The sequence below is a fragment of the Antennarius striatus genome, chromosome 21 (assembly GCF_040054535.1).
Source record: "Antennarius striatus isolate MH-2024 chromosome 21, ASM4005453v1, whole genome shotgun sequence".
NCBI classification, from domain to species: Eukaryota; Metazoa; Chordata; class Actinopteri; order Lophiiformes; family Antennariidae; genus Antennarius; species Antennarius striatus.
This window is the reverse complement of record NC_090796.1, coordinates 9,697,078-9,723,592: the sequence shown is the minus strand read 5'-3', so window position 1 is coordinate 9,723,592 and position 26,515 is coordinate 9,697,078. Positions and strand designations below refer to the sequence as shown.

Below are 26,515 nucleotides of genomic sequence, written 5' to 3'. Positions count from 1 at the left end.
TCATGCTCATCAGTCAGAATTATTAATGCTTCCAAAGAAACTCTAAAATGAACGCAAACCGTCAGTAACAACTGTGACCACGTGGTGTCGCTATTTCCTCATCGCCGCCAGCTTTTTAAGCTGGAGCTCAACTACTTCAAAAATAAACATCGGCATCCCGAACGTCCAATCATTTATTACTATGTATCCAATTTTTAACACACTCAAAACCCAATTACGAAATATCGATCAACTTGTCGCTAACCATATTGACGTGAGACGATGGCAGCCACGTGACCGGTGTTGAGGCGCACTCACCTGTGCGCTGCACAGGTGAGTTCATTTAAAAGTCAATGAGCGTCTCTGACAGTCTGAACGAAGGAAGCACAGAAGAATGTTTCTGTCGTTGACTCCACGTGTATAAAAACTTTACAAAATACACAATGAGCGATTCAGATCAGCAAAAAGTAAGTCAGCGTCATTGGATAAATTGTTTTTAAATTGTTTTTTCTTTTTTTTCTTTCACTGTGTAAATTTTAATTTTCCACGTGGACGCAGACGCAAGTTTCCCCGCTCGTCTGTAAAAGTTTCTGGAAGCCGCTCAGTTTCTACACTTTTTTGTATCCACACGTCGTTTCCATCCACGCAGCAGGTCCAAAATGTGTCTGAGCCGCAGTGGCCGGAGAATGGAGAGGCCTGGAGTGATGGGGAGGACGGGAACAACATGGACTGTGGGCTTCTGCAGGCCATGGCTGAGGAAGATGAGGAGATAAACGTCTACAATGAAGAGACATTTGGAATGGGTGTGTGTGTGTGTGTGTGTCCATGTGTATATCTTCAAAGCTCCCCACGATGACTTTTAATCATTGAACTATTTGTTTTTAGAATCTCTCTCATTCCTTCTCTGTTGGTAAAAGATTTACTTAAAATAAGGGCTGTATGCAGATTAATTTAGATTATCTGGTTGCTCCATCGTCCATAAGGAATCTTTTAAAAAATCTGATTTTGGGAATGCTTTTGTGTTGAGGCGGGTCTTAATACGTTTTTGTCAGGTAGAATAAAAACTTTGCCCGTTTGGAGATTAAATGGGTATATTTGAAGGTGAACAAAATGTGCTTTAGTGGCACATTTTAGTGATAGTGGGGTCGACACAATTATTTGGTCCTATAAGGGATGGCAAAAAGCCGCTTTCATTTGGACTTGTTGTAGTTGTTGTAGTTTTAAGGCCTGTCAGTTGGAATTTTAACTTTTTTAAACCAAATAAATAGAAATGTCACCTACCTGAAAGGGTGAAAGTTACCCATGGACTCCTTTTTAACACATCTGTATCATAGATCTCGACACACACAAGACCAGCGAGGACCCCAATGGTAGCATTCTTCAATTTGGAGAGTTGCCACCTTCCCCCCTACCTCAGATGCCACCACCAGACCCTAAACCCGTGTCCCACCACAACTTGCCTTCCCCTCCCAGACAGAGGCCGAGGTATCTGCCTCGAGTGCCCCCGGGGCACCGGAGCAGGGGTAGGGGACAGAGGCGAGGGATGGGCAGGGGGCTGATATTTGACGACCCAGCGGTGATGAGGATAGTCCAAGGACGACAAAGCCTCAAGGTAAGGCGTTTGGATCTATTGAACAATTTTGGATTTTACTGCACACCTCGATTTTACCGCACGTCTGGTTGTGCTTTTCCAGGGTCTTGACAGCGCCATAGTGGACTGTGGACATGCGTTATATCGGAATACCTTTGAGAATGATGTAAGGGCTCACTTTTGAAGACACCTTTTCATGTTTTCATTTGTACATCAAATATTTTTGACTTGGGCTTTTTCTGCAGTATACAGCTCCATCTTCCAGAAAGACAAGAAGACTGTCAGGATCAATACTTCAGGTTACGATCACTGAAGAACATGTGCTATTGTCGGTATGATGGTGATAACATGATCATTTGGCACATTTTATTCTGTTTCTTAGGATAGTGCTATCGTATGTGTGATCGACGGTCGAAGAGGTCAGCACCTGACGCCCAACTTCGTGGACTCTCCATATCCTGTCTCTTCCTTCAGGGGCAGGAGAGGGGAGCTCAGAGGATGCTACCCCAGAAGACAGTACGGCCAAAGAGGCCCCTCCCAGGTGGAGAATTGATTTTATTTATAAGGATTGGGACGGTTTTGGGTTAAATAAAATGGATAACTGTGTCCCTTTCAATTAATGATTATATTATAGCCCTTGAGAATCCTTTCTCTTGCAGATCCATCCATCCATGTTGCCAGGATCACCCATCCTGTCACGTCAGCCGTTAACCACTCGCCAACATTACAGTCAGGTCTATTTCACAATTAGTCAGACTTTTGTCTGAGCTTTTGAAGCAAACATCAGATGTGTTATAACTCCTGACGTTATTCTTTCCTGAAACAGCCGGGGGGATTCATGTTTCCGGTGAACCGGACTTGCCCGTCCACACCTCAGTCTCTGACTCCTAAGATGATGCAACTCCGCTTTGGTGCCAATTCACCAAGACCGTCCCCTGTTCACAGCCTATCACCTAACTCAGTGCAGCATTTCAGGTGTGACAGTCTTGTACATCTCCAGGGAATTTCTTAATGTGTGGCAAGAAATAATCTGTCAGTAGATTTCTGACTTGCCTGATCCCAGCACATGAATCACTTTATTGGCCTGATCTTCATGGGTTTCATGTAATCCCTGGCAACGGCCATGTGTGAAAGCTTTCTGTTAAATAAACTACATGATGGACTATGAAACGGTGAAAGGAGGGTTGGTAATGGAATTTCGTGCTTTAGTTGGTAATTGTAATGTGGGGACCCCTGGTTCTTAGTGGAGGTTATAAATCCTTCTCGTTGCTCTCCAGGTACCCTGGTCCCGTCACGCAGCTCCACCCACAACATAAACGACTGCTGAATCAAAAACAGCGCATATTCCAAAGGTTAGTTCTGCTTCCCTTAAAGTTGATTGTTTTCATTTTGGATATGCCAGTCAATAGGACAGGTGTATTTATTGAAGAATGACCAATTCATAGAAAAACAGAGGGCTGGGATCCTTACTGTAATCTCATGACGGCCAAAGAGAAGGACTGGATTATCAGACTGCAGATGATCCAGCTGCAAAGTGAACATCCGTACCTTGAGGACTACTATTACCAGGTGGGGGAAACCTTTGCTTTTCTTTAATTCATTGTTCTGATTTTTTTCTGTATCAGAAGTGCGTATTTGAGTGTATAGACTGAGTCATGTCTCCCATGTTCAAACGTCATAGGAGTACTACCGTAGAATAGAAGCTAAGATGGCAGAGGAAGAACAGGGCATCAGGGGCAAAAGGGAGCCTCTCAAACTCACCACACCCTACATCACAAAAACAGACTCCTACACTCCAGGTTATTCTCTCCAACTTTTTATGCTGAGAAGTTCAAATCATTCTGTGGAGTATGGCATGTCCCCTTTCATGTGTCTAACCATGTTTTGATGGCTGACAATCTGTGTTGAGCCACCTCAGGGCAAAAAAAGGAGTTGCTACCAACAAATTTGTTTTCCAGTGGTGCACATTGAAGGCTCTTTGGGTCAAGTTGCGGTGTCTACTTGTTACTCTCCACGTCGCGCCATCGGTGCAGTTCATGCAGTCCAAGCTCAGGGTCTACCAGAGGTGCCCGTTTGGTAAAATCTTCTAGCATTTTAGAACTGTTAAATCTTCCATGGCACTGACACATGTTTCCACATTTCAGGAACAAAAAGATACGAGACGACAGCGGTTTGAAGTCCTCAGTAAAATAGAAAAGGTACCTGACTTGTTTAACACATTTGGTGGCCTTTTTAAAAAATATTCTCACACCTGTTTTGCCCTTCAGTTGTTCATAGTTCTGTTGGAGGTTGAGGAGACGGAGAGAAAGAAAACTGCAGTTTTATCTGAAACAGAAGAAAAAACGTTGATGGAGGAGACACAGAGGAAAGTTAAGCACATCTACTCCCAGCTACAACACCACAATCTAGTGTGAGTTGCCAAAACCACCATTTGTTAATGGAGATATGTGTTGTGGAAATAAGGCTTGTTTCCCTTTGGTTCATCTCTAGCTATTTTTCCTTTTCCCTTTTGATTTGCTAGAGATTCAGGAGGGGAATTTCTTCCTTTCCTGCTGGTTTCAAAAGGCAAACAGTTACTTGCTCGTCTGCTCCCATTCCTCAAAGATGATACTGCAGTGAAAATCCTCAGAGTTGTGACCTGTAATCTGCCAATGCTGATGAGCAGAGATTCTGAAGAGGTGCCGTTTTTATTTTTTATTTTTCTGCTGTGTCAAAGCAATTTTCCCTAATCTAGTCCCAAACGCTCATCTCTAAAAATTGTCACTGACCCCAATTTGGAATTTCTTCCCCTTCTACTTAACAAAATTACTGTGCAGTAATCCCTTGCTTATTTGCGCTTCACGATGCATGGCTTCACTACATTGCAGATTTATGTGCATGCTATTGGCTGACAGCGTCCGTGTGTGCACTGCATTCCGAGACTCTCGGAATGCAGTGCACTTCCGTGTATTAAAGAATTTTTTTTAATACAAAAGTGCTTCACAGTCTAATACAGATATAAGGTGGTTTAATATCAGTGTGGGGAGAGTTCATAAATGTTTAAATTACCGTAAATAAGTAATTGGTCACTGGTCACTACATCATGCTATTTCGTTTTTCGCTGGTAGTCCCAGAACACATTAAACGTGAGTAACGAGGGAGTACTGTATATTTTTTGCATGAAATCTCAAATAATCTGATTGTCCTGGTGTCCCCTTTAGTCCCTTCCAGTGCTCTACCCACCTCTCCGAAATGTGATTGAGGGCCTGACGTTCAGTCAGCTCATTAGGGTGCTCAAAGATATTACATCTGAGTCTCTGACGTCCCTCACGCTGGCATGTCAGAACAAGGTCTGTGTTCTTGGATGTTGCTTGACTTTAATTTTTTGTAAAACTTGACTGTCTCAAGAACTTTTCTTTCTTTCAGTTTGGACTCTCCTTACTTTATGCTCTGCTGTCCCAAGGAGAGAAGCTGCTCTCCTCAGGTGTTCCCCTGGAGCCCAGCATTGGTGACTTTGAGACCTGGTAGGGATGTTAAGCCTAATAATGGGAAGGTTATTTCAACAACATAAAAAAGAGTCTTGATTCTGCTTTCTTTTAGGACTGACACGATATTCCAGGTGGCAGCACAACTATCCCATTGTTCACTAGTGGAGCCACTCCTCCTTCCTTCAAACCTGCTCACGCTCTTTTGCCGCTACCTGGACAAGCGCACAGTGCATCAGCTGAAAAGCAACATGGAGTAGGTCCTTTTCTCTTTATTTCTGCATTTGAAGGTAGACCAATATATTGTTACTAAATGTCTCAATGTTTAGGTCTGCAACCGGATTCCTGGCCCTTCCATCTTAAGGTGGACTGGAACTAATAAGACAGTCAGCCTATGACCGGGTTGTGGTGAGCACTAGAGCGAAAGGAGCTGAAGTACCGCCCTGACTTAAGTCCTCAGTGTTCATTATAACACAAGCTATGTAATTAAGGTTAAATATTCATTATTCCTCCCCCTCTCCCTCATCCCCTCACACTTTTCACTCAATCTGTTTCCCTTTTTAATTTCCTTCATCTGACCTTTTTACTTCCTTTGATCTCCAGTTGGGTACATCAGTGACGTTTTTCTGGAATCACAAATTGATTTTTTTTTTCTTATCTCCCATAACAAGTGTTGTCATTTAATGTATGAGCTTGCACATACAGGGCAGGGTGCATTACATTAACTAGCAAATTGAGCTAATTTACCATTTAACCACTTCACCTTTTGCACATTTTCAAGTGTCAATTAATGCAAGTTCAACATTGGACAAGAAACCTGAGCTTTCACTTACTGAGGTAAAATATTTTGATCAGAAATAGGTGATCAGTTTGAGGATTATACATTTGTCACAGCTGAACCTATGTTGTTATAATAACCATCATGTAAATTGTTTGGCGTGATCCTTCAATAGTCATGCATTTTTGGTTTTTGTACAAAGGCATGCATTGTGTATCCATATGCATCAATACTAAATATGTATTTGTTGTAATTCTCTTAGATGTTTCAGTTGTACAAAGAATTTTATTTACTGTATTCATTTGGAAACAGGAATAATTTAAATTGCACCCTTGTAGAGCACTTGCAACACGAATAAAAAAATTTACAAATGTTAAACGGTTTGATCTAGTTTGTAGAAAATGTCTCTTAATGTGAGCTTTGGAATACATGATGTGCTATTTGTGCATGGAAACTCCTTCAAAGGCCCTTAATATCCCAAAAATGTTGTTTTATTACAGAAACATAGGGAAAGTTTTGGCATCCAACAAGAATAAAGGAACAGGAGTGAATAGAAATTGGTTGCATAGAGAAGAGCCAGATGTTGTTTAATAAAGATGCAGAGCAATCTTAGTATGTTGACTGTTTTTGTGTTTAAAATGATTGCCAAAAAAGCAAACGAGAGAACACAAACTGTCCTAGAGCTAAAATGAGGTAACTAAACACTGGAGTTTAATGTTGCCCCTCATTGACGATAAAACAAGGAGTTTCAACTTTCTGGTAAAATCTGTCTAACCATGAAAAAATGTACCTGTAAGTTATGGCTCTTATGATCTTCATTCTTGAACAGTATCTGTCCCAGGTCCCCTGTTTTATATTCCTTTGCATGCTAAAAGTTCCTTCGATAGACAGCTGTCTGGTTTTTTGAAGTTGTTTCCAGACTTGGCTAAGTCCACTGCTTGTCAACCAAACACTGACTCATCCCCAGCAAGTCGACATTTGGTGGCTGCACACATCTGGACAGGAGCAGACGTGGTTATGTGGAGTCAGAATCCTTGCCAAACAGTGAACGGGTTGTGGTTTTACACTTTTGCTATTACATAGACCAACACATTGATGACTCAAAAGGCAACCACTGCCATAGCAGTGCACAGTAAAGTCAGCTTTAGCATCTGTCTGATAATAATGACATCTGTGTGCCTAAAATAAGTTTATTTTTGTGCTTTTTGTGGTTTTATCACATGCATAAGGCATCACATTCCAGTCATAAACTTTATGAAAACGGTGTTGACAGTCTGTACTAGATTGTAGGAGATCAACATAACACATCAATGTGTGTTCTGTCAGGATTTGTAGGTTGATAGACATGTTAACCTTTGACCTCTCCACTCCTTCGCACAGCTGTCAGCTGCAGGAAATGCATGCCTATAAAAGTAAAAGTCAAGAGCGACACAAGCAGTTCTGAGGCTGAGCTTACCTCCAGCGGTTCTGAGCTAAAACCTGATGTTGACAGGCAGATGTTTTTAGAGTTGAGTAGTCAAAAAGGATTGAATTAAGAAAATTCAAACTAGAAAATAAGGGTTACAAAAAACCTGAAGCGGGTAACTATTTGACAAATTCCATGGAAAAATGAAATATGACCTAAACTGATGTGAAATTAGAGCAAAGTAATCAGAATTCATTGTCAGAGCCATGGATGTATTTGAATTACGGTACACATGTTTAAAACTGACATTGTGAAAATAGATGGGAAATATGGTAATTTGGGAAATTTAAAGAACAGCTTTTCTACTCTTCAGCTGACAGTTAACACATTAAAAGAACATTTCTTGAAGCAGAAAGATTTGTTAAAATGACCCATTTGTCAACGTAAAAAGTGATAATTTTCCATCAGCAGCAGAGTTGAGTGTAGAGAAGCCAAGTATGTGAGAGGTCTGGGGAGGTCATAGGGTCAGACGTTAACCTCTCCTTGACCCCATAAGAAGAGGATTTGGACTTAAAGTGAGGAATGTATGTGACAGGTGAGATATCATCCTCTGTTATTACTTGCTTTTTTCTTTGCATGTGCGAGAGGCCACTGGATGTTAGTGTTTGCTGGCTGGGACTATGGAGACATCGTCCACAAGAGGCATGAGTCAAGAATCAAGCTCACTGGCAGTTTCCATTACCCCTCTTTAAAGCAGTTTCTCTGTTTTAACGCCTTCACCTCCATTCACAAAGACGGCATTTCCATAAAGATCAGAAATGCTCACATATATGTTCGGTATAACTGCATCTGTTGCCTTTCTATTTAAAAACATTCAAAAAGCACACTTGCAACTAAATATTGGGGGGGGAACTACACGTTTTTATGAGGATGGTTTGATGAGGGTTCATGCTCAGTGGTTTTTATTTCAATATTTTTGTGGTCTTTGGGAAAAGTGAGTTATCCACCTGCAGTTCATTGGATAAAATGGATTTCATTCCAGGGTAAAACATTTTCTGATGCTTTGGAACATAATGTGATGGCACCTTGAGCCAATATGGACAACTGGGAGGATTTATATCAAATGACAAAAATGTCATGTCTGTGTATAAATTTAACTGACACTGATGTTCCATTTAGTTCATCAATGTCCACTTTAGTGAACTTCCTCTCTGCTCACCTCTGAAGTGTTAATGTATTTAAAGGGACCAATTATTTAGTCCGTGTATGCCTTTGAAGTTTCAACTAATGGGGGGAGGACCTTGAGGACAGGAGCATCTGAGAGCAGGAGGAGTGGCGCATCATGCCAGAGTGTATATTAGGCCCTCAGAATCAGGGTATGTTACCCACCGTAGATCATCTGTGTTGCCTTCCTGCTGGTGGTTCTTCTGGGGTTATTTCCTGCAGATCTGTTATGTTGGGACATCTACTTCAAAGTGTGGTGATCTGTTGGCTGGTGCAGGCGGCACACACTCTGGGTGAGTGAAGTGCATATATATGTGCAAATTAATGCTATGCTGGTGTTCATTTGATAATGAAATTAAATGTACCAATAAAAACTAGGAAATTGACTGGCAAACTACAAAATGTACAACAATATCAATACTGTTGGAAATTGGACTTTCATAGAAATTCCCTTTTTCTGTCTGTGCTGTTCTGTTTTGCGTTATTTTAGATTTAGACACAGTCCCAACTTCATTACCAGAGACTGATTAATATACACACTTTTTAAGAGCCAAACTTTGACTTTCCTTTAAGTGGTTTAATACAAATTACCAAGGAGTTATTGCAATCCTTAAGAAATGGAGTACATTACTATACAAACAGATTGTCTTGTGCCGCTCAGATTCTTGAAAGAACGGACACCAATGTCCTTCAGATGCTTAAGTTTACCTGTCAAATTTTAAGCGATCATGTTAAGCTGAACTCTTAGCAGGGGTTGCTGAAGCGATCTTTCATGTATTCAACCCTCTTCCAGTTTCTTCTGTGATGATGCGAAACAGCGACTTATTCTTCTTTCTTTACCGGCGGTCTGAGTAGAATCAAAGGCAGCTTCTCTTTGGTGACAGCAGCAGTCTAAATTTAACATCTGTCTGTGAGAAAGGAAGAGAATGGTTTTACTGCTTGTACACAGTCACTCCATTGACTTCTCATGTCTCAGATCACGACTTCTCAAAAATGTTAGTCCGAGTTCTGACTCGTGAAAAGACGACTTGATTCAGTTTAGGGACTGTAACATGAGGTGAAGGCAGTTTCTGAAGTCCTCTCCAAGAATTACAAAATTTCTGAACCCCCTCTTCATCATTTTTGTGCCAACTAATAAAATCTTAAGATTTTCTCATCCAGCATTTCCAACATTTCCGTGTCTCTGTGGAGCCTCAAGCCAATTTCATAATTTGTTGATTCATTAACCTTTTTTTAATTGTTTTTCTTTTGTCATAAAGATATATGGAATAATACAAAAACCAAACTGAGATAATGTTCATGTCCTGGTTTTCAGTTTTGAGATGAGTTAGAAGATTTGCATATTGGAGGAATCCAAATTTCACTAATCAATTAAGAGAATGTATTAAAAGTATAAAATTAATTACATCACACATTTTTTCCAGGGAGTTTTTGTGTAATTGTTTTCCCACGGTGTTAATTATGAGAGGCAAATATTCCAATATTGTTCTAAGTCTGCTTGATAATTCATGTCTTTCTCAAACACCTAACATGAGACCTAACGTATGTTTCTGATGACACTCAGCATGAGGGCTTTGGCTGAATTTGCACTAAAATTGGTTTATGTCTAAATGTGTGGAACAGACTGAAATAAAGCATAACTATTAGGAAAGTTAGAGAAAATAATGAAATCTAAAATTTCTGACATTTTTATTGTTTGATTCATTTGTATATACTGGGTTTACGCAAATCAGGCTTTACTGTATTTCTTCTTTGTGGAGCAATAATCAATGGACTCAGTGTGCTCATCATGTAAGATTTTGCATAAATTGTGTTCTGTTCAAGGTTATACTGTTTCATCTGGCACAGCAAATGGACATGGACCACAACCTAATGGTAAATCCATCACATTGACTATTTTTTTTTGCTCATGACTCATTTGTGAAGTTTCCCCACAAGCCGTAGCATTTGTTCACAAGTTCAAGTGATTTTTCTAGGAAGGAAACCTCAGAATGGCAGTGGCATAGGAAGAATGCTGATGTCATCAAAAGGTGAACTTGGAGCAAATTTCTAACGTGAAATGAATAACATGAAATTCTCTCGAGTATTTTGTTATGACTTTTCTTTTTTCTAAGGTGTTGGTCAGGCAATGGGAACACAAAATGGGTACGGTGGATACGCCACAAAAGGAATAGGTGTGTGATTTTTGAAAGAAAATCTCTGAAGATGGTTTTTGAATGTCATGTGATAATAATGTGGTAATCCAATGCTGACTGGAGCAGGGGAAAATGAATAGCTCACTCTAATGACTCAGAATTTGTCATTAGAATAAAAAAGGTTTCTGATGAAAGAGCAACCATCAATCGTTTTTTCGTGTGTTTTTAAGATTACGGAGCAACTTCTGGTGGAAGCAGTAAGAAAGGTGAAAAACAGTAGGATAAAATAATTCCAATTTAACTTTCTAAACAAAAAGATATATTGATGTCACAGAGATGCTGAACAGCCAATAATTTTTTATTTGTTTTAAGGAACTCCAGCGATGATGCCACATGGAAATGGAGCAAAATCTAATGGTACATGCTGAATTTATGTCGACCAGATTGCATCTATTTTACAAATAACTAAGTAAATGATTATTTTCTTTGTTGTAGGATATGGCATTCAAGCTGGCCAAACCAATGGACAACAGTTGAAAGGCAATCATGTTTAATCATTGAGGACACACACACACACACACACACACACACACACACACACACACACACACACACACACACACACACACACACACACACACACACACACACACGTCAAAAGCTCTGTGATGCAGTCTAGAGTTCTGTACTTAAAAATTTGGTGACATGATGGATCTTAAAACAAATGTATCATGATTTCTATGTAATAAAAGCCATTTTCACTTCAACCATGTTCACTGAGGTGCTTTAATCATCCTGGAGCTTTGTCTCATTGCTAAAATAATCAGGATCACATGATGCTCCCACTATCAGTAGCAGATCAAAGAGTTTTGATGTTTGTTTCTCATCGGCTTCTAGGTTATGGTGCTGCAGCTGGTGTTCTTGGTGGGAATGGAGCTTTACCCAGTGGTAAGTGACTATTAATTTATTCATTAACCTTCACATCACGTAACAGTTGACCACATAATTCTGTATTGTTTCACTATATCATTATTGGCTGTGCTAGATCTTGTGATCCTCATGGAGATAGGTCTCAAGCCTAAAAAAGATCACATTTACCAGAACTGGACATTACAGCACATCATTAAATGGAGAGCGTATCTCTCCATGGTCCAACAAGTCTAAATCTCAGCAAAATGAATGCCATTAAGCTGCTATCCAGAGACAAAGTAAATATCTTCTTTAATACAAATAAACACTGTTATATTGTGACAGCGTCTTTAGTTTGCAAATGTTCCTCTAATCTTTGTACAAATCACTTTCATTTTATTTTAAAACATTATTTTTTTTATATTGGCCTTTGTTACAGGATACGGTGTTCATGCTGGTGTGACCAATGGACAGCAAATGAAAGGTATCGGTACATATTGTGCATCTCTCTGGGGGCAGGTTCATATTCTCTATCAGACTGAACGATAGCGGCGATCTATTAATGTTTTCTATGGTCCAGGTTATGGTGGACACAGTGGACAAGGACATAAAAGCTACGGTATTGTAGATGTAATGAAGTAGTAGATTGCATGTGGCTTTGACTCTCAATGGTTGTTTTCCATGCTTTTTTTTTTCTTTATTTCATTCAGTGTAATGAATAGTGAGTAAAGATGTGTTTTGCCTCTATGTAGGTAATGGTGCTGCACATAATGGGCCTGGAAGAAAAGGAAATGGTAGTGTGGAATCTGGTTGTTTATGATGAATGATGCTTTAAAAAGCAGTAACCACAATTCTAACAAGGCAGTCAAAGTACTGAAAAGTACATGAAAGTAGTATCTGACAAGTGCATAGCTTTGACCTTTCAGGGTAGGTCAAAGCTATTCACTAGCTTTGACCATAGAACAAAGCTAGTGCATAGGTAGATTGAAGCACTAGCTTTGATCTATGGTCTTACTCACACTGGCCTTCTCCCTCGTCTTTCTATCTTATCCTGTTCCTGAGTGTACAAAAGTTTAAATTTGGCCTTGACCTAGTTATCTAAAGGTCAAGGTCATCATGTCATTTTCATCCCCTTTGCCGCCCGAGTAATCTTTTTTGTTTCATCTTTCTATCTGCAACGGTCGCGAAGATATTTGGTGGACAAACGAACGAACGGACGAACACTGACAATTACAATACATCATTGCTTTGAAGTGGGATGTTGGGATGTAAATATATATATATATATATATATATATATATATATATATATATATATATATATATATATATATATGTATATGTGTGTGTGTGTGTGTGTGTGTATACTATATATACTGTGTATATATACTGTATATATAATGTCTTGTGGACTCATGATATTCTTCTCTTTGTAAGGATATGGTGCTGGACCTGGTGTGCCTAATGGAAACGGGGCTAAAACCAATGGTAATGTTGTCCTCCATTTTCTTTGCAATGGGCACAATGATACTTTGATTATTATCTGTTTGTTTATGTATCTTAAAACATATCTGCATTCTACAGAACAAGGGAGAACAGGAACTAAATCTTTGAAAGGATATGGCCGACCATCTTATGGGGCAGGTAACTTCTATTTTACCTATTGCTGTCCAGATAAAATCCACTTTAACGATAGGTATATGTTTGTGGAATAAGCTCCAGGAGTGGGTACAGGAGCCTCCAGAGGTCTGGGGGTACCCCAACTAGCCAGGAACCAAAGGACCTGGGGTGAGTGAACGCAGTAACACGGTACTGAGGTCACCTCCTGTTTCACCACTTAGAAAATGTTAATATTTCCTTCCAGCACATGGCAGTAATGGTTATAATGGCTATGGAGCTCAACCCAAGGGAGGTAAGTTATACATCAGTCACTCTGCACTGACATCACTTAGCAGAATAATAAGTATAAAATTGGATTTACAGGCTACACTGGTGGTTATGTCAATGCTGGTTTGAGTCTGGGCACTCAGTATGTAAATGGAGGGATGAAGGGACCAAAGCAAGGTAAAAATATCTTTACTCGTTTTATATTTTATGGATATTAATAATTATAATTCTTTGTTCAACTTCCATGATATGCTGCTGCAGCTGGTGTACCTCATGGACAGGGGGCAAAAACAAATGGTAAACTCATAAGTAATATCTAAAAACACACGTCACATCCATCCTGAGGGCAGTTAAAGTAATCCGTAATTATTGTCATATAATGTAAAGGTTATGTCGGCGCTAGAGCATCTATTGGAAATGGAGCTTTACCAAACGGTGAGTCAAAGTGAGAAATGTTTTATCCATATTCAATTCACAGTTTGAGGTTAGATTTTCATGCTGCCTGTGAAACTGTTAAGGTTATGGGTACCCTAACGGTGGAGCCACCAAGCAAGCTAAATCAGGTAACAGTGAAGTCAAAGTCAAATCCATCTGTTGCACAAAGTTGTGATGAATTATAGTATATAATTTTGTAAGAATGGGTAAGGTGCTCTCCGACAGGAGAACAACAACTTTGTTCTGTTTTTTTTCTTGTTAGGATCTGGTAATATTCCAAATGGGTATGGCTCCAAACAACAAGGTTAGTAATTTCTGCATTAGATCTATTTATGATTCAAGATTTTATATATGTGTATCAATCCAGGTCTAGGATGATTTGTTTCCACTAATGTGTGACAGGGTATGGAGCAAATAGAGGAGGAGGTGTGAGACCCCAATCAGGTAATGGTTGCAAAAAAGCCACAAAGTGTAGTTTTAAATGACATGTTCAGGCTGGAAATAAATGATATTTCATGTCATGATGTCTTTAATATCAAGGTTATAGAAATGGAGCAGTTTCCAGTGGATATGGAAAGAAACATAATGGTAAGTGATTTTGTTTACCGTCACAAATGTTCCTCGCAGAAACAAACATCCTCTAAATGTTTACGTATTTTTGTTTGTTTTTTATCCATTTATCCATTTTATGTATCCATTATGTAATGCGATCCTTGGAGCTGCGTAGATCGGGTGCTTTTAGAAGCATTGCAGTTTAATCTCACAATAAGCATTAAAAAAAAATCAATGCGTAATATTCATTATTTTTGTTATCTGTCAAGGTCATGGAGTTAGAAACGGAGCCACATTTGGAAGATATGGAGGTAAACTTAATACTCTGTCAGATGGCAAATTGCATATTCTTAGTAAGCTCTTTGTGTCATCATATTGTAAGGATTTTGTGAATACTGTATATTTCTAGTCTTAAACATTGTAACTGTAGAATATTGGTAAAAATGTAATATGTTGGTTGTAGGACGTGGAGGAGCAAGCACAGGTTCAAAATATCAACACAACAAAGGAGTTGGAGCAGTATCGCCTGGTGAAGGCACTAAAACACTGGACACCGGTAAGAATTTTGTTTGTGATTTCCAAAATGTAAGAAACCAAAGTGAAAGAATAATGATGTCAAAAAGATTGTTTGCATCAATGTGAAAGTTTGCGTTGTCTGCAGTGCTTATGGATGCAAAAAATTGTGAAAATTCTTTTCTTGACTACAATGGTCTCATGTCCTGTTCTCATCTTTCCTGTGTCCTCATCTTCCCATTCATTCCTTAGGTTATGGAATGAATGGGAAGAGTACAAAGGGTGCTGGTACATTCAATGGTAAAGCTCTCAAAGGTGGAATTATTTCACCTGAGCAGCCAAGTGCAGCCCCAGATATGGGATATCCACCTCAGCTTGAAGCAACTCAAGATGCAGTGCCAGTTGGCCCTGAGCCTACAAGTGGAATCCTTGTCATGGTGACACAGGAGAAATATAACAAGATGCCCTCACCCGTTCCACAAGGAAAGAGCTACGAACACACACTATTAATCCCTCAAGCCACACCAGAACCTGCACCAGCTATTCCTCAACACTACAACCCGAACCCTGCTCCTGAATCCATACCTGGACCAGCACCACTGGCTCCGGAGGTACCGGCGAATCCACAGACAAACCTGGCACCAGAGCAGGCAGCAGAACTTCCTCAAGGTGGGTTGTCTGGACCTGAGTCTGTGCAATGCTTTTGGGAAGGGAAGAATTTACACTTAAAAAATGCCCAGCGATGGATAATACTGTATTTAACTGGTATTAACTAAATGAGTTCTACAAGTCAAATCAAAGGAGAGTGAAAACTGTTTTACTGCTGCTACACTTGTCTGTTATCTGCAATTATATGGTGTAAGTATGCACTCAATTTTATATTTAACTTTAGTTTTTAAGGCCTTAAATCAAAAGAATCAAAGTTAATGATTTTCTACTCTCAATGACAATAAGCACATCTACCAAAAAGGAAATTTGTGCAATAATGTCTGAGACAGGCATTTCTCATCTGTGCAAGCTCTCCATAGGTTAAAAACAAGTCCATTTTTTTCAGTTTGACTGCCAATCATGTTGCCATGATCTCGGCTGACTATCCAATCACATAGCATCAAGCTGTCCAATTGGTGGCAGGGAATTGTGTTAAAAATCCAGTCTCTAGTGAACTGATTTGTTTCAGACTCACTGTTTATCAGTGTTTTATAATGTGAATACACATAAAGTGAATGATGATGTAATGCTTGGCCTCCAGGTTATGTGACTGGAAGTGCTGTGCCTGAGCAGAAAGAGGCAGATGTTGTTTTCGGGGCAGATGTCACCAGAGAAGGGGAAGCTGGCTCCAAACCCCTGAAAACCAAAGCTGTCCCTGAAACGGTGGCGGTGACGGGTACAGCGAGCTTCACCCCTGAAGAGACTCTAACTGTGGGGGTGCCTGAGGTCACACCAGAAGAGGCAAACTACAAGAGCCAACCCGAAGCAGGACCCGACAGGCTCGGGGTCAAAAGCATCTCTTCAGGGCAACATGGGGAAACTGGTATTGCGATCTAAATATAGATCTGGGTGTGTCTCGTGGGGTACGGCACATAAAAATGAGGCGTCACACCTGTGTTAGTGCTAAACTGTTACGTCTGTTATATAATGATCTGTGTGATTTACACTGAAGTGCTTGTGTTTGCTTGAGTAGGATTCAGTCTAGCTTGACTGTAATAGCTTGACATACAGTATTCCCTATCCTTTTAATATTTCGAGCACTTTTAATAACAACAAATTCAATGTGTGCCTCAGTAAATGTCTGCAGTATTTTTGTTTCCTTAATTCTTACTGTTTTGAATTTGATTTGACTTAGTTTTGTTTTTGTAATTCCAATAGTTGGGGACATTATGGCATACAGTAAGTGAATCATTCTCAAAGCTGTCAAATTGTTCCTCTGCTTTTCAGAGAATAGAGGGGAGGTTCCAATATCCACGTCACAAGGAACTACACAAGCCAAACCGGGTAAAACTCTATCCTACCGTTAAACAACAAATAATCTAAAAGCTCAGGTCCACTCCGCAGCTACGCTTATGATCCCTTAATTTGTCGTGTACGCGCTTGCATGATGATTTGTCATGTTTATATCAGAGGTGAATTGTTTGTCGGGTGATACATTAGTTGTTTAGATTACGTAGGTAATGCATGTTTACTTTGTTTTTCTAGACTGCGGGCAATCGAGAGTACCAAATGGACAATGGATCAAATTACCTCCACCTGGTAAACTGGCAGTAAACTAGTACAGTATTTTCCGCGCTGTAAGGCGCACCGAAAAGCCGTTCATTTTCTCAAAAACAGTGTGCCTTATAATCCAGTGCACCTTATATATGGAAAAAATTTAGGCTAGGCTGTTCATTGAAGGTGTACCTTATAGTCCAGTGCGCCTTATAGTACAAAAAATATTGTATTTATGATTTGTGCAACCATGTGTAAGAATTTTAACCACAGTTTTAGTGATTTCTAAGTACCTGCAGGCTAGTTTGTGGGTCAGTACCGCATATTTACATGGATACGATAATATATATTGTCTCATTTATGATTCCTTGTGTTAAGGTTATGGAGCAGGAGCTGGTGCTCCAAATGGATATGGCAGTCAGCCCAACGGTAAACTACAGTACTTTGTCCTTTCTCAACATTCATGTGAATAAATTCTCCATTGTTTTAGATGTTACTCCTATGGTAGTTTTATTGTGCGAGTGATTTTGTGTCGTTTGTAGGATACGGTGCCAATGGAGGGGGATATTCAAATGGAGGGGGAGCTAAATCTAACAGACCGGGTAATTGATTCATTCAAAGGTTTCCTGTTACACCAGATCATTTCAGGACAAACTGGTCAGACCTGCTGCTGAGATTCATGGTGAACTCTGCTCCGATGTTTACATCCGAAGCGGTGATGTGTTGTAATTGGTCAGTGTTTGTCTGTCCATTCGTCCATTCGTCCACCAAATATCTTCACAACCGTTGCAGATGGAAAGATGAAACAAAAAGCACATGACTCGGGCAGCAAAGGGGATGAAAATGAGATGATGACCTTGACCTTGAGAAAACTAGGTCAAGGTCAAATTTCAACTTTTGTACTCATCGTGGATTTTTGGTAGGCAGTCGTGTGATACTGTACGTGCATTCTATTGGCTGGCGGCATCCGGAAGTGTGCTACATTCTGTGAGTCACTGACTTTCGTGAGACACAGAAGTGGTTTAAACAGTCTATCAGAGTGTGGGAAAAGTTAATACAGATAGAAGGTGGTTTAATATCAGTATGGGGAGGGTTCATAAACGTTTAAATTACTATAAATAATAAGATATATAGTTTGTTGCTCGACGTGGAATTCGTTAATCGTGTGTGGTCCCTGGATCGCATTAACCGCGAGGAACGACGGAGCACTGTATAGCTTTTTAGGTACACATCTCTGAAACCTGATGAGACAGAATCACAAAAGAAAATCAACATTTTCAGGACGCCAGAGGCACAAAAATGGATAGGTCAGGGTAAAACGTTGAATCAGGGGTGTCGCGGGATGTTGCAGTCTCTGACTGCCTTGTTTATCTTATTGTCATTTGTATGAAATGTGTTAACCTTAATATCTTGAACAAAATTAATAGGCCATAGTATCTCGCCTTAAATCTCACCACATCAACACACACAAAACACATTTAATGTTTTAGGCGTTTTTCATTAACTGAACATTGTTTTCTGTGGTATAATAGTGAAGTTGAAGTTTATTTATCCACAGCTTACGGAGCAGGACGCTATTCTCTCCCTGGACTTGGCAACGGATATGGAGCTGGTAATATGTACACTCAGTATAGACGTACATTGGATGTTTGTTTAATAATTTCTTGGTTTCCACTGTCATTTGTAAGGGATTTTAGTAGTACCTTTACCTTTATGTGTGCAGGCCATGGATATCCTTATGCAGGGAAACCACAGCAGCATGGTGGGTATTTCTCTCTGCACCGCTTGTGATTCAGCTTCACATGACTGCAGAGAAATGATTTTAGTTTTCTGGAGAACATGTGCCCACATGATTCTGCTGTATGCTGTTAGGTTATGGACAAGGAGCTTACCTCGGGGCTGGATATGGAAATGGAAATTCATACGGAGGTGCATTTTTTTACATTATAAAATAGATTTAATCTTTTAATTTTTTTTTTTTTTTAATTTTATATAGACTACTGATTTTAATTCCCAGTAGGGATATTACTGGGGCACCAGCACTAATTTGTAAAGCAATTATGGCTTAAAACTATAGTAGCTTAAGGGGCTCTGACAGAATTGACATTTTGATAAAGTGTTTGCTTTAGTCTGAGTTTTTTCTTTTTCCCAGCAAATAAAGCTGCGGGTGAAGCAGGAAAGTCCAAATCAGGTAAGCTTAGACTAAACAATGGATCCATTGATGTATTAAAAAAAAGTCCAAGAATTGAAAGATAATACTGAACCGTCTATTCTCTTAGCTGCTGCTGTAAGTCTTGACCAGTAAGCTAGTTTGTGATGTATTTTTTTACAGGGTATGGAAACAGCTACATTGCTGGTGTGCAGCCTGACTATGCCAGTACGTAACCAAGTAATGAAAGTTTCCTCTGGAAATCAATTTGGAGCCATTTAATGTTGTGTGGACTTGAAAAAGTCAGCATTTCCAGGTCTTCTTTTTTTCCAGGTCTTGGCCAAAGTGGTCCTGCTGCTAATAGCAAACCAGGTATGATATTAATGAGGTTATATGTTAATGCAGATAACATAGCGAAACGGTGAAATGAATCCGTTATTGCCAGATTCACTTCTGATTATACAGAAGTAGAAAACCAAGCTGAAAAAGAAAACTAAAGAGGAGCTGAATCTAAAACATGAATGCTGATATTCTGTGCAAGTGTTTGTTTTATAAAGCTTCAATCAAGTCTTTTTTTTATTCCCTTTGCAACTGGGAAGTAAGCCACACAGTTCTGTAAGTCAGTTTTAATATCACAGGTCCGGTCTGTGGATCTAACTGCTATGTAATCTAGCAGTGACGTCATTTGTTTGGACTATATGAATGTTTCCTGTATACTGCTGCAGGTGTGAGTCAATTTGAGCCTCAGTCTGTTGGTCTTGGCCCAAATGGAAAATTAGACGGCATGTATGGTGGTAGGTATAACAGTTTTATTTATTTATTTATTTTAAAGAATATCTCAATGAAAAATCCTTATGTAAGGAGAACTACCTTCATAAAAATTACCTGATAAAGAAACACGTTTATGACACCAGAACCAAACTTTCTTACAGGAATGAACAGCTTTCCTTTTGGTAGTCAGCTTCTGGGAACAGGAGCAGAACAACCCAGCACCAAGTATGGTGAGTTCTTGTTATTTATTTATTTATTTCTGCATGATTTTTATCATGTGCTAAAAAACCGCCTTTTAAATTAAGAAATATTATTACTCTAATACAAGATGCTGACTTTATTTGACCACCAACATAATTCTCTGCTCCATTCCCTCATTTATTTAGGCATTGGTGGATTACAGTTTGGTGGACAGCCCCTCAGCACTGGGATTAATGGTGCCGGACACAATGGTATGTCTGTTATTATGTTACTGCAGCATCCCACATCTGTGCTAACAAGCACCACTAAAGCCTTTAACACAAGCCGATATGTTAAGTCTCATATGTCCTTTCATTTTTCATGAACAGGTTACGGTAGAAATCACTATGGACCTGCTGGTGATGGCAAATCCTCTGGAAAATATGGTGAATAAAGTAATGAGCTTTGGTTAAGCATTATTTGCTGTTTCATGGTTGTGATGTACAAGCTGGAAACAAACCACTATTCCTAAGAAGTAAATCTAGTTTGGATATGAAGCTCATGTAATAATTTAATATTTCCCCATCATCTCTGCTCAGGACACGGCGGGTTCCCTAATGGTGGTCAACTTCTGGGTCTGGGCACTATTGGAAATATAGCCGGGAGATATGGTGGACATCACATTTAGTTTTGTTTTGTTTTTTGTCGTTGTTGCGATGGCCTCCTACCTCTCCTCTCAAACTCTCATTATTTTTCTTCTTCCTCTCTTTCTCCATCTCGTCTGCAGGTTATGGTAGAATGCCTTATAAACCTCAGCCAGCCGGACTCAGCCCAGAATCTACTCACAAATATGGTAAAAAATTTCAAGACTAGGATAATTCTCCTGTTTGTTGTGTGCTGTTGTGTACATCTTGTTAATCTTGGTTATTTTATTATGATTTCAATTATCTAAAATAAAATTTTATTCTAGGTATGACTGGGTCACCATATCAGCCTGAATCTCATGGATTTGGACAAAATGGCCAATTAACACATGGTGAGATTTGAAATTATCTGTTTAAGGACTGTGTGTGTGTGTGTGTGTGTGTGTGTGTGTGTGTGTGTGTGTGTGTGTGTGTGTGTGTGTGTGTGTGTGTGTGTGTGTGTGTGTGTGTGACTTACTTTTTTTTGTCTGACAGATACAGCTGCACATCATGAATCTCTGCCTACTCAGACAGATTCTGCTGGAAAACCCTATGGTCTGAAAGAGAGAAGTTTATTTTTGACAGATTTGCTGTATAAATATAAGAAAAAATGTAATGCCCATGTTTATTCTCTCTTTCCTTCTGGTCTCTCAGTAAATGGAGAGATACCGACTCCCGCAGTTGAGGGTGAGGGAATGCCCGTTGGTGGATTTGGTGAGTATCCTTTGTTTCTGTCTGTTGTGGCTTCACTGCTTTACAGTAAAATTAAACTGTCCTTCTCAGATGTGGGCTATATAAATGGACAAGTGCAACCAGAAGGTAAAACTGGAAACAGGAAGTTATCCACCAAAATAATACCTATTACATTCAAGACGTATAGACTTAAATGAATGAATTGCAATCTTATTTTTCTGTATCTCATTTGCTTTTCTGCAGCGGCCCCATCAAGCCCCACCCTGGATGACCCCTCAGCCCCATCCTACCTGCCTGTGGAAACCTCGTTCACACCCGACGCGGGGCCTGGAGGTGTCGAGGATCTCCCTGACCCCATGGGCACGGCTAGCCTCTCCGTCGACTCCACAGCAGCTCCAGCTCTAACAGAGGGTGGTGTCGAGGTGCACGAGCAACCTGATGACCCCCAACAGCAGCTGCCACGTCAAATACACATTCAACAGCATCTAAAGCTTCATTTTCACCCCCAAGGCAAGTACTTGAGGAATCACTGTTGATATGTGGGAAGTAGTAAAACAATTTTGAGCAAATTTAAAATATGGACTTTTATTTGCCCATTTAAAAACATTGCTGTTGATATTATCAGATTTATTTAAACTGTACAAAAATATGTGCGCATGGGACATCAGGAATGAGTACATCAGAGGAACAGCACATGTTAGAGGTTTTGGAGATAAAGTCAGAGAGGCCAGACTGAGATGGTTTGGACAAGTCCAGAGGAGAGATAGTGAATATATTGGTAGAAGGATGCTGAGCTTTGAACTGCCAGGCAGGAGGCCTAGAGGAAGACCAAAGAGGAGTTTTATGGATGTAATGAGGGAGGACATGAGGGTAGTTGGTGTGAGAGAAGAGGATGCAGAAAACGGGGTTAGATGGAGGACACTGATTCGCTGTGGCGACCCCTGAAGGGAAAAGCCGAAAGGAAAAGAAGACATTTTGTGTTTTTGCACACTGGTTAAAACTAGAGGGGGAGGAGTCATTTAGCTTACTTGAAACAGAAAATTTATGGATCAGTTTTTATATCCAGATCCACACCAAAATTAATGATTTCTTTCATTGACACATGCATCTTACCCTTTTTAATAGTAATCTGTGAATAAAACTAATGAATCGATTGTTTAAAATCTGTGCCTTGCTATAAAAAGAAGAATTCCCACTTTACCTAGAGCTATTCCAAAATGTTATGGGCTCAACTTTGGCAAATGTCAATCACCAAATCAAATTAAAGATATAATTTGTAATGGAAATCAACATGACTTCTATGTTTAAGGAGCACATCTAAAGTCAGCATTTTTTTTCTTCTTAGGATCAAAGAATGGAAAACATGATTTGAATGGTTTCTTTGGGAATAGTGACTATCAAGGTAAGAACTGCCTCAAACTAAGCACCAATTTTCAGTTCACTGTGGTTTTCATAAACATAACTTTTATACTTTAACTTTATTCTTTTATGCACACAGGTTAACCCTGCTGATGACAAGCACAATCTCTTTCTGTCCTTGTATATTATTTTTGGCTGTACGGTAATTGTATTTTTCCCTTGTTCAGAATAGTCTTTTCATTATTGTTAGTACATCTACAGGTAAAAATTTTTTTAATCTTGATTGAAAGAAATTAGGTTTTCTGTTTATGTGTATTTTATTTTTTGCATGACCTTTTTTGGTCCTATACTTTTTACATTGTGCATGTAATGAATCACTTGCTGCAGAAATGGTGGTTGTCTTGTTCACATCAGTCAGTTTTGCTTGGATCACTTAATGTTTCCTGATGTTATTACCTCTAAATAATCCTTTAAAATGTAAATCATAATTTATTTTGCATAACAAATGTTTTCTTTTCTTTTTTTACTATTTGTAGCAAGCATCTGTGATTGTACAGTAAATGATTAAATAACACCATCAGTGGATGCCAACAGTGTTTCATTCACATGCATCTCTATGTATTGTTACAGAAGAGGTTAAACCCATTCAGTTTAGCCTTGTTTAATTTAAATGCACTTCATTAAGGTTTGATCTACGGATAATTTTGACTACAACAAAACACAATATATAATCACTGAGTTTAAGATGTGAGTCTGGCATAAACCGCGACTAGGAGGAGCTTCCGTCCTGCACGTCTTTTTGTAAGGATTACTTCAGCTTAAGGATCAGAACCCTTCACTGATTGGTCCAACTGACAGCATGCCACTTTCCCAGTTAAACAGTTTGCTTGGATTTACACCTGTCCAACGATGGCTCCAAGAGCCACAAGTTCAGGTTATTACAAGCTGTTCTGTTGACTTTGGAGTGCGGCCTCAGGTAGGATGTAAATGGACACCTGCTCCATTCACTTCATTCAAGGGCATCGTCTGCAGGAAGTTGTGATGGTTCTCTGCAAAGGGCCCCGGCTGCTGGACTTGGCAAAGACTCCTACTCACCTTCAGTTCAACAAATATGTCCTGACAGGCTACCGGCCTGTGTCCACAGGTCAGGAGTGCCTCAGGAGTCTCTTCTACATGCACAATGAGTTGGGGAACATTTACACCCATGGTGAGTCCAGAAATGAACCATCTATTACTGTTTTCCCCTGCCTGTCAGTCTCTTAGAAACTATTTGAGCAGCTCTGGAATAAATCTTACAGTTTAGCAGCAAATGGTTCTCACTGATTCTTGTCTGTCCCTTTCAGAATATATTCAAACAGGACATTGACGTTGACTACTCTCACTTTTGTTATAAGCACACCTGAAATGAGTGTAATGAGGATATGCGTATTAGCTGTAATCTGCCCTGGGAATCCTTGCCCTGAAAATAACTTCCTCTCACAAGGTCGTTATGGTCGTGTGAGATTTGCCGACACTTTTTAGTTGTAAATGCCCCTCTGTGCTATGCAGGCCCAGATACACTTTTGCATAGATAGAATGCAATTGCAGAATTACAGGATTGTGTGAAAATATTTACAGAATTGGTGCCCTGTATTTAAAGCTTATTAATATGACCCTGATTTAAGCTATTGAAACACCAAATATGAGATTTAACTGTCCAAACATGAACTGCAGGCATTTTCATGCTACCTTGTAAGATAATTCTAATACGTTTACTAAGGGGAAGTGAAGGTTATTAACTATAGTGTGTTGCTCAGGTTTCTAAAGTCATACGTCCAACAGCAATATATTTCACATTGTTCCTAGGAAATAATATCACATAGGGGCATCTGAATATTGTTCTGAATTAACATGATCTACTGTGACAACTGACAAGACATCCACCATACACACTGAAGAAATAAGTCTGTCTGGACATAAAATAGTAATTGCTTTTGACTTAAATTCTCATTTCCATCCTTTTCTTTCATCAGGCATCCCTTTCCTCCTCTTCTTGGTGCTGCTGCCTTTTAGTATCCCCTGGCTGGAGGTGGACTGTGTGTGGATCTGTGTGGTGCACTACCTGGCCTGCCTCTGCCCCACTGTGGGCTCGGTTGTCTATCACGTGTTCATGAACCACGTGGGAGGAGAGCACGTCTATGACACCCTCCTCTCCCTGGACATGTTTGGGGTCTGCTTAGTCAACACTCTAGGTTGGTCATGGAGAGTTGTGTAAAGATTTAAAGTAGTTTCCCATTTTAAGGACCACATAAATCCTTGAATGACCACTGATAATGGGTAGTTGAGTGTAAGAACTGGAGGCATGAAAAACAGCAGCTCAAACCCTGGTTTAAGGGGACAGAAACCTCCTTCCAGAAGTCTAAAGATTTTGAAATCACGGTGCATCTCCTTTATGTAATATTCTAGGTGTTAAGTGTAAAGTCCAAAGGTTTGGGGACAATTTCCAGTGTGGTAGCAGTGACTTCCTGAGGTCTTTGAACACTTTTCACAGGCAACAAGCTGAGAATTTGCAGGTTAGAGGTTTCTCCACTTCATTCTTTATACCAAGCTAATTAGTATTACTTGATTAATGATGAGTCTCAAAGTAAGTCCAAAGAGAATCCAATTGTAGTTAGTATAAAATCCCCACTTAGATGTAACTTTATATGTTGGGGGCTTTAATGACTGCTGTTACCTCATCTCATCTCCAGGGGCACTTCCCATCATCCACATCACCCTTCTCTGCTACCCTGCTGTCAGACAGGCTGCCTTGCTGGCCTACATCCTCCTGTCAGCTTACGGCATCTACTGCGCCACCACAGCGAGGACTAACATCCTGCGTCTGAGAGCCTTCATCTGGCAGGTCCTCTTCCGTTTTGGCTTGTTCCTATTCAGGGTGTACGGCAGCGGGGCAGGCAGCCCCAACTCGCTGCGCCTCTTCGTCATCATGGACTCACTGGCCATGCTGGGAGGACTGGTAAACATCATCCAGATTCCCGAGCGCTTCATCCCAGGCCGGTTTGACAACTGGGGCAACAGTCACCAGATAATGCATGTCATGGTTATATGTGCAATTATCTACCTGCACTGGGGAACACTTGAGGATTTAGCATGGATTAAAACCTATCAGTGTCCTGCTGAGGTATAAGACCCAGTAAATACTCATGTAGACTGAAGGCTGATGATAGCAATCAGATTTAGGTTCTAATGAGGCAAGAGTATAAAAAGAAGTGGAAAGGTCTTTCAAAATGCACTTTAGTTATAGCTGCCTAAATATTTGGCAAGGGAAGTTTGCAAACTTGACATTTTGTCAGAGCAGAGAGTCCAACAGTGTTCTAACTGTGGAACTCCTTAAATCCTGAGCACACTTGACTATTAGTTTGTTGAAATGCAGTCGTTTTGGGTTGATTACCCAAAACCAAACTAGTTTTGAGATGAAATGTATAAATAAATTCTATATTTTTATAATATGCTCCATCTTGCTTCATTTACACCTCATATTCGTGGTTCATGTTATAAATAAATGCAGTTGAATGCTTGTTTAAATGCAAGAACAATTTACATTTTATATACACTTGGAAAGAAAAT

General features: G+C 39.8%; 3 protein-coding genes across 3 annotated transcripts; all 3 read left to right on the top strand.

Annotated features, from left to right (window-relative positions):
• The first annotated feature begins 422 nt into the window (after positions 1-422).
• patl2 (PAT1 homolog 2) lies at positions 423-6,026 on the top strand. The gene is made up of 20 exons (XM_068305953.1): positions 423-446; positions 629-788; positions 1,189-1,212; positions 1,314-1,591; positions 1,674-1,736; positions 1,816-1,869; positions 1,953-2,111; positions 2,230-2,304; positions 2,397-2,545; positions 2,848-2,922; positions 3,016-3,139; positions 3,252-3,369; positions 3,529-3,635; positions 3,715-3,768; positions 3,838-3,980; positions 4,092-4,248; positions 4,771-4,899; positions 4,976-5,073; positions 5,150-5,290; positions 5,364-6,026. Exons 1-20 carry the CDS (start codon positions 423-425, stop codon positions 5,395-5,397), a joined length of 2,166 nt encoding a protein of 721 aa, XP_068162054.1. The 3' UTR covers positions 5,398-6,026.
• A 13,227-nt stretch (positions 6,027-19,253) lies between these two features.
• Positions 19,254-23,053, top strand: LOC137588857 (uncharacterized). Its single transcript, XM_068306162.1, has 16 exons — positions 19,254-19,265; positions 19,407-19,451; positions 19,557-19,595; positions 19,949-20,017; positions 20,156-20,224; positions 20,381-20,446; positions 20,564-20,620; positions 20,774-20,845; positions 20,962-21,027; positions 21,145-21,210; positions 21,353-21,412; positions 21,512-21,571; positions 21,641-21,676; positions 21,794-22,060; positions 22,896-22,952; positions 23,049-23,053. Exons 4-16 carry the CDS (start codon positions 20,008-20,010, stop codon positions 23,051-23,053), a joined length of 891 nt encoding a protein of 296 aa, XP_068162263.1. The 5' UTR covers positions 19,254-19,265; positions 19,407-19,451; positions 19,557-19,595; positions 19,949-20,007.
• A 750-nt stretch (positions 23,054-23,803) lies between these two features.
• On the top strand, positions 23,804-26,374 carry paqr4b (progestin and adipoQ receptor family member IVb). The gene is made up of 3 exons (XM_068306124.1): positions 23,804-24,116; positions 24,922-25,140; positions 25,639-26,374. Exons 1-3 carry the CDS (start codon positions 23,897-23,899, stop codon positions 26,073-26,075), a joined length of 876 nt encoding a protein of 291 aa, XP_068162225.1. The 5' UTR covers positions 23,804-23,896; the 3' UTR covers positions 26,076-26,374.
• The last annotated feature ends 141 nt before the right edge of the window (positions 26,375-26,515 follow it).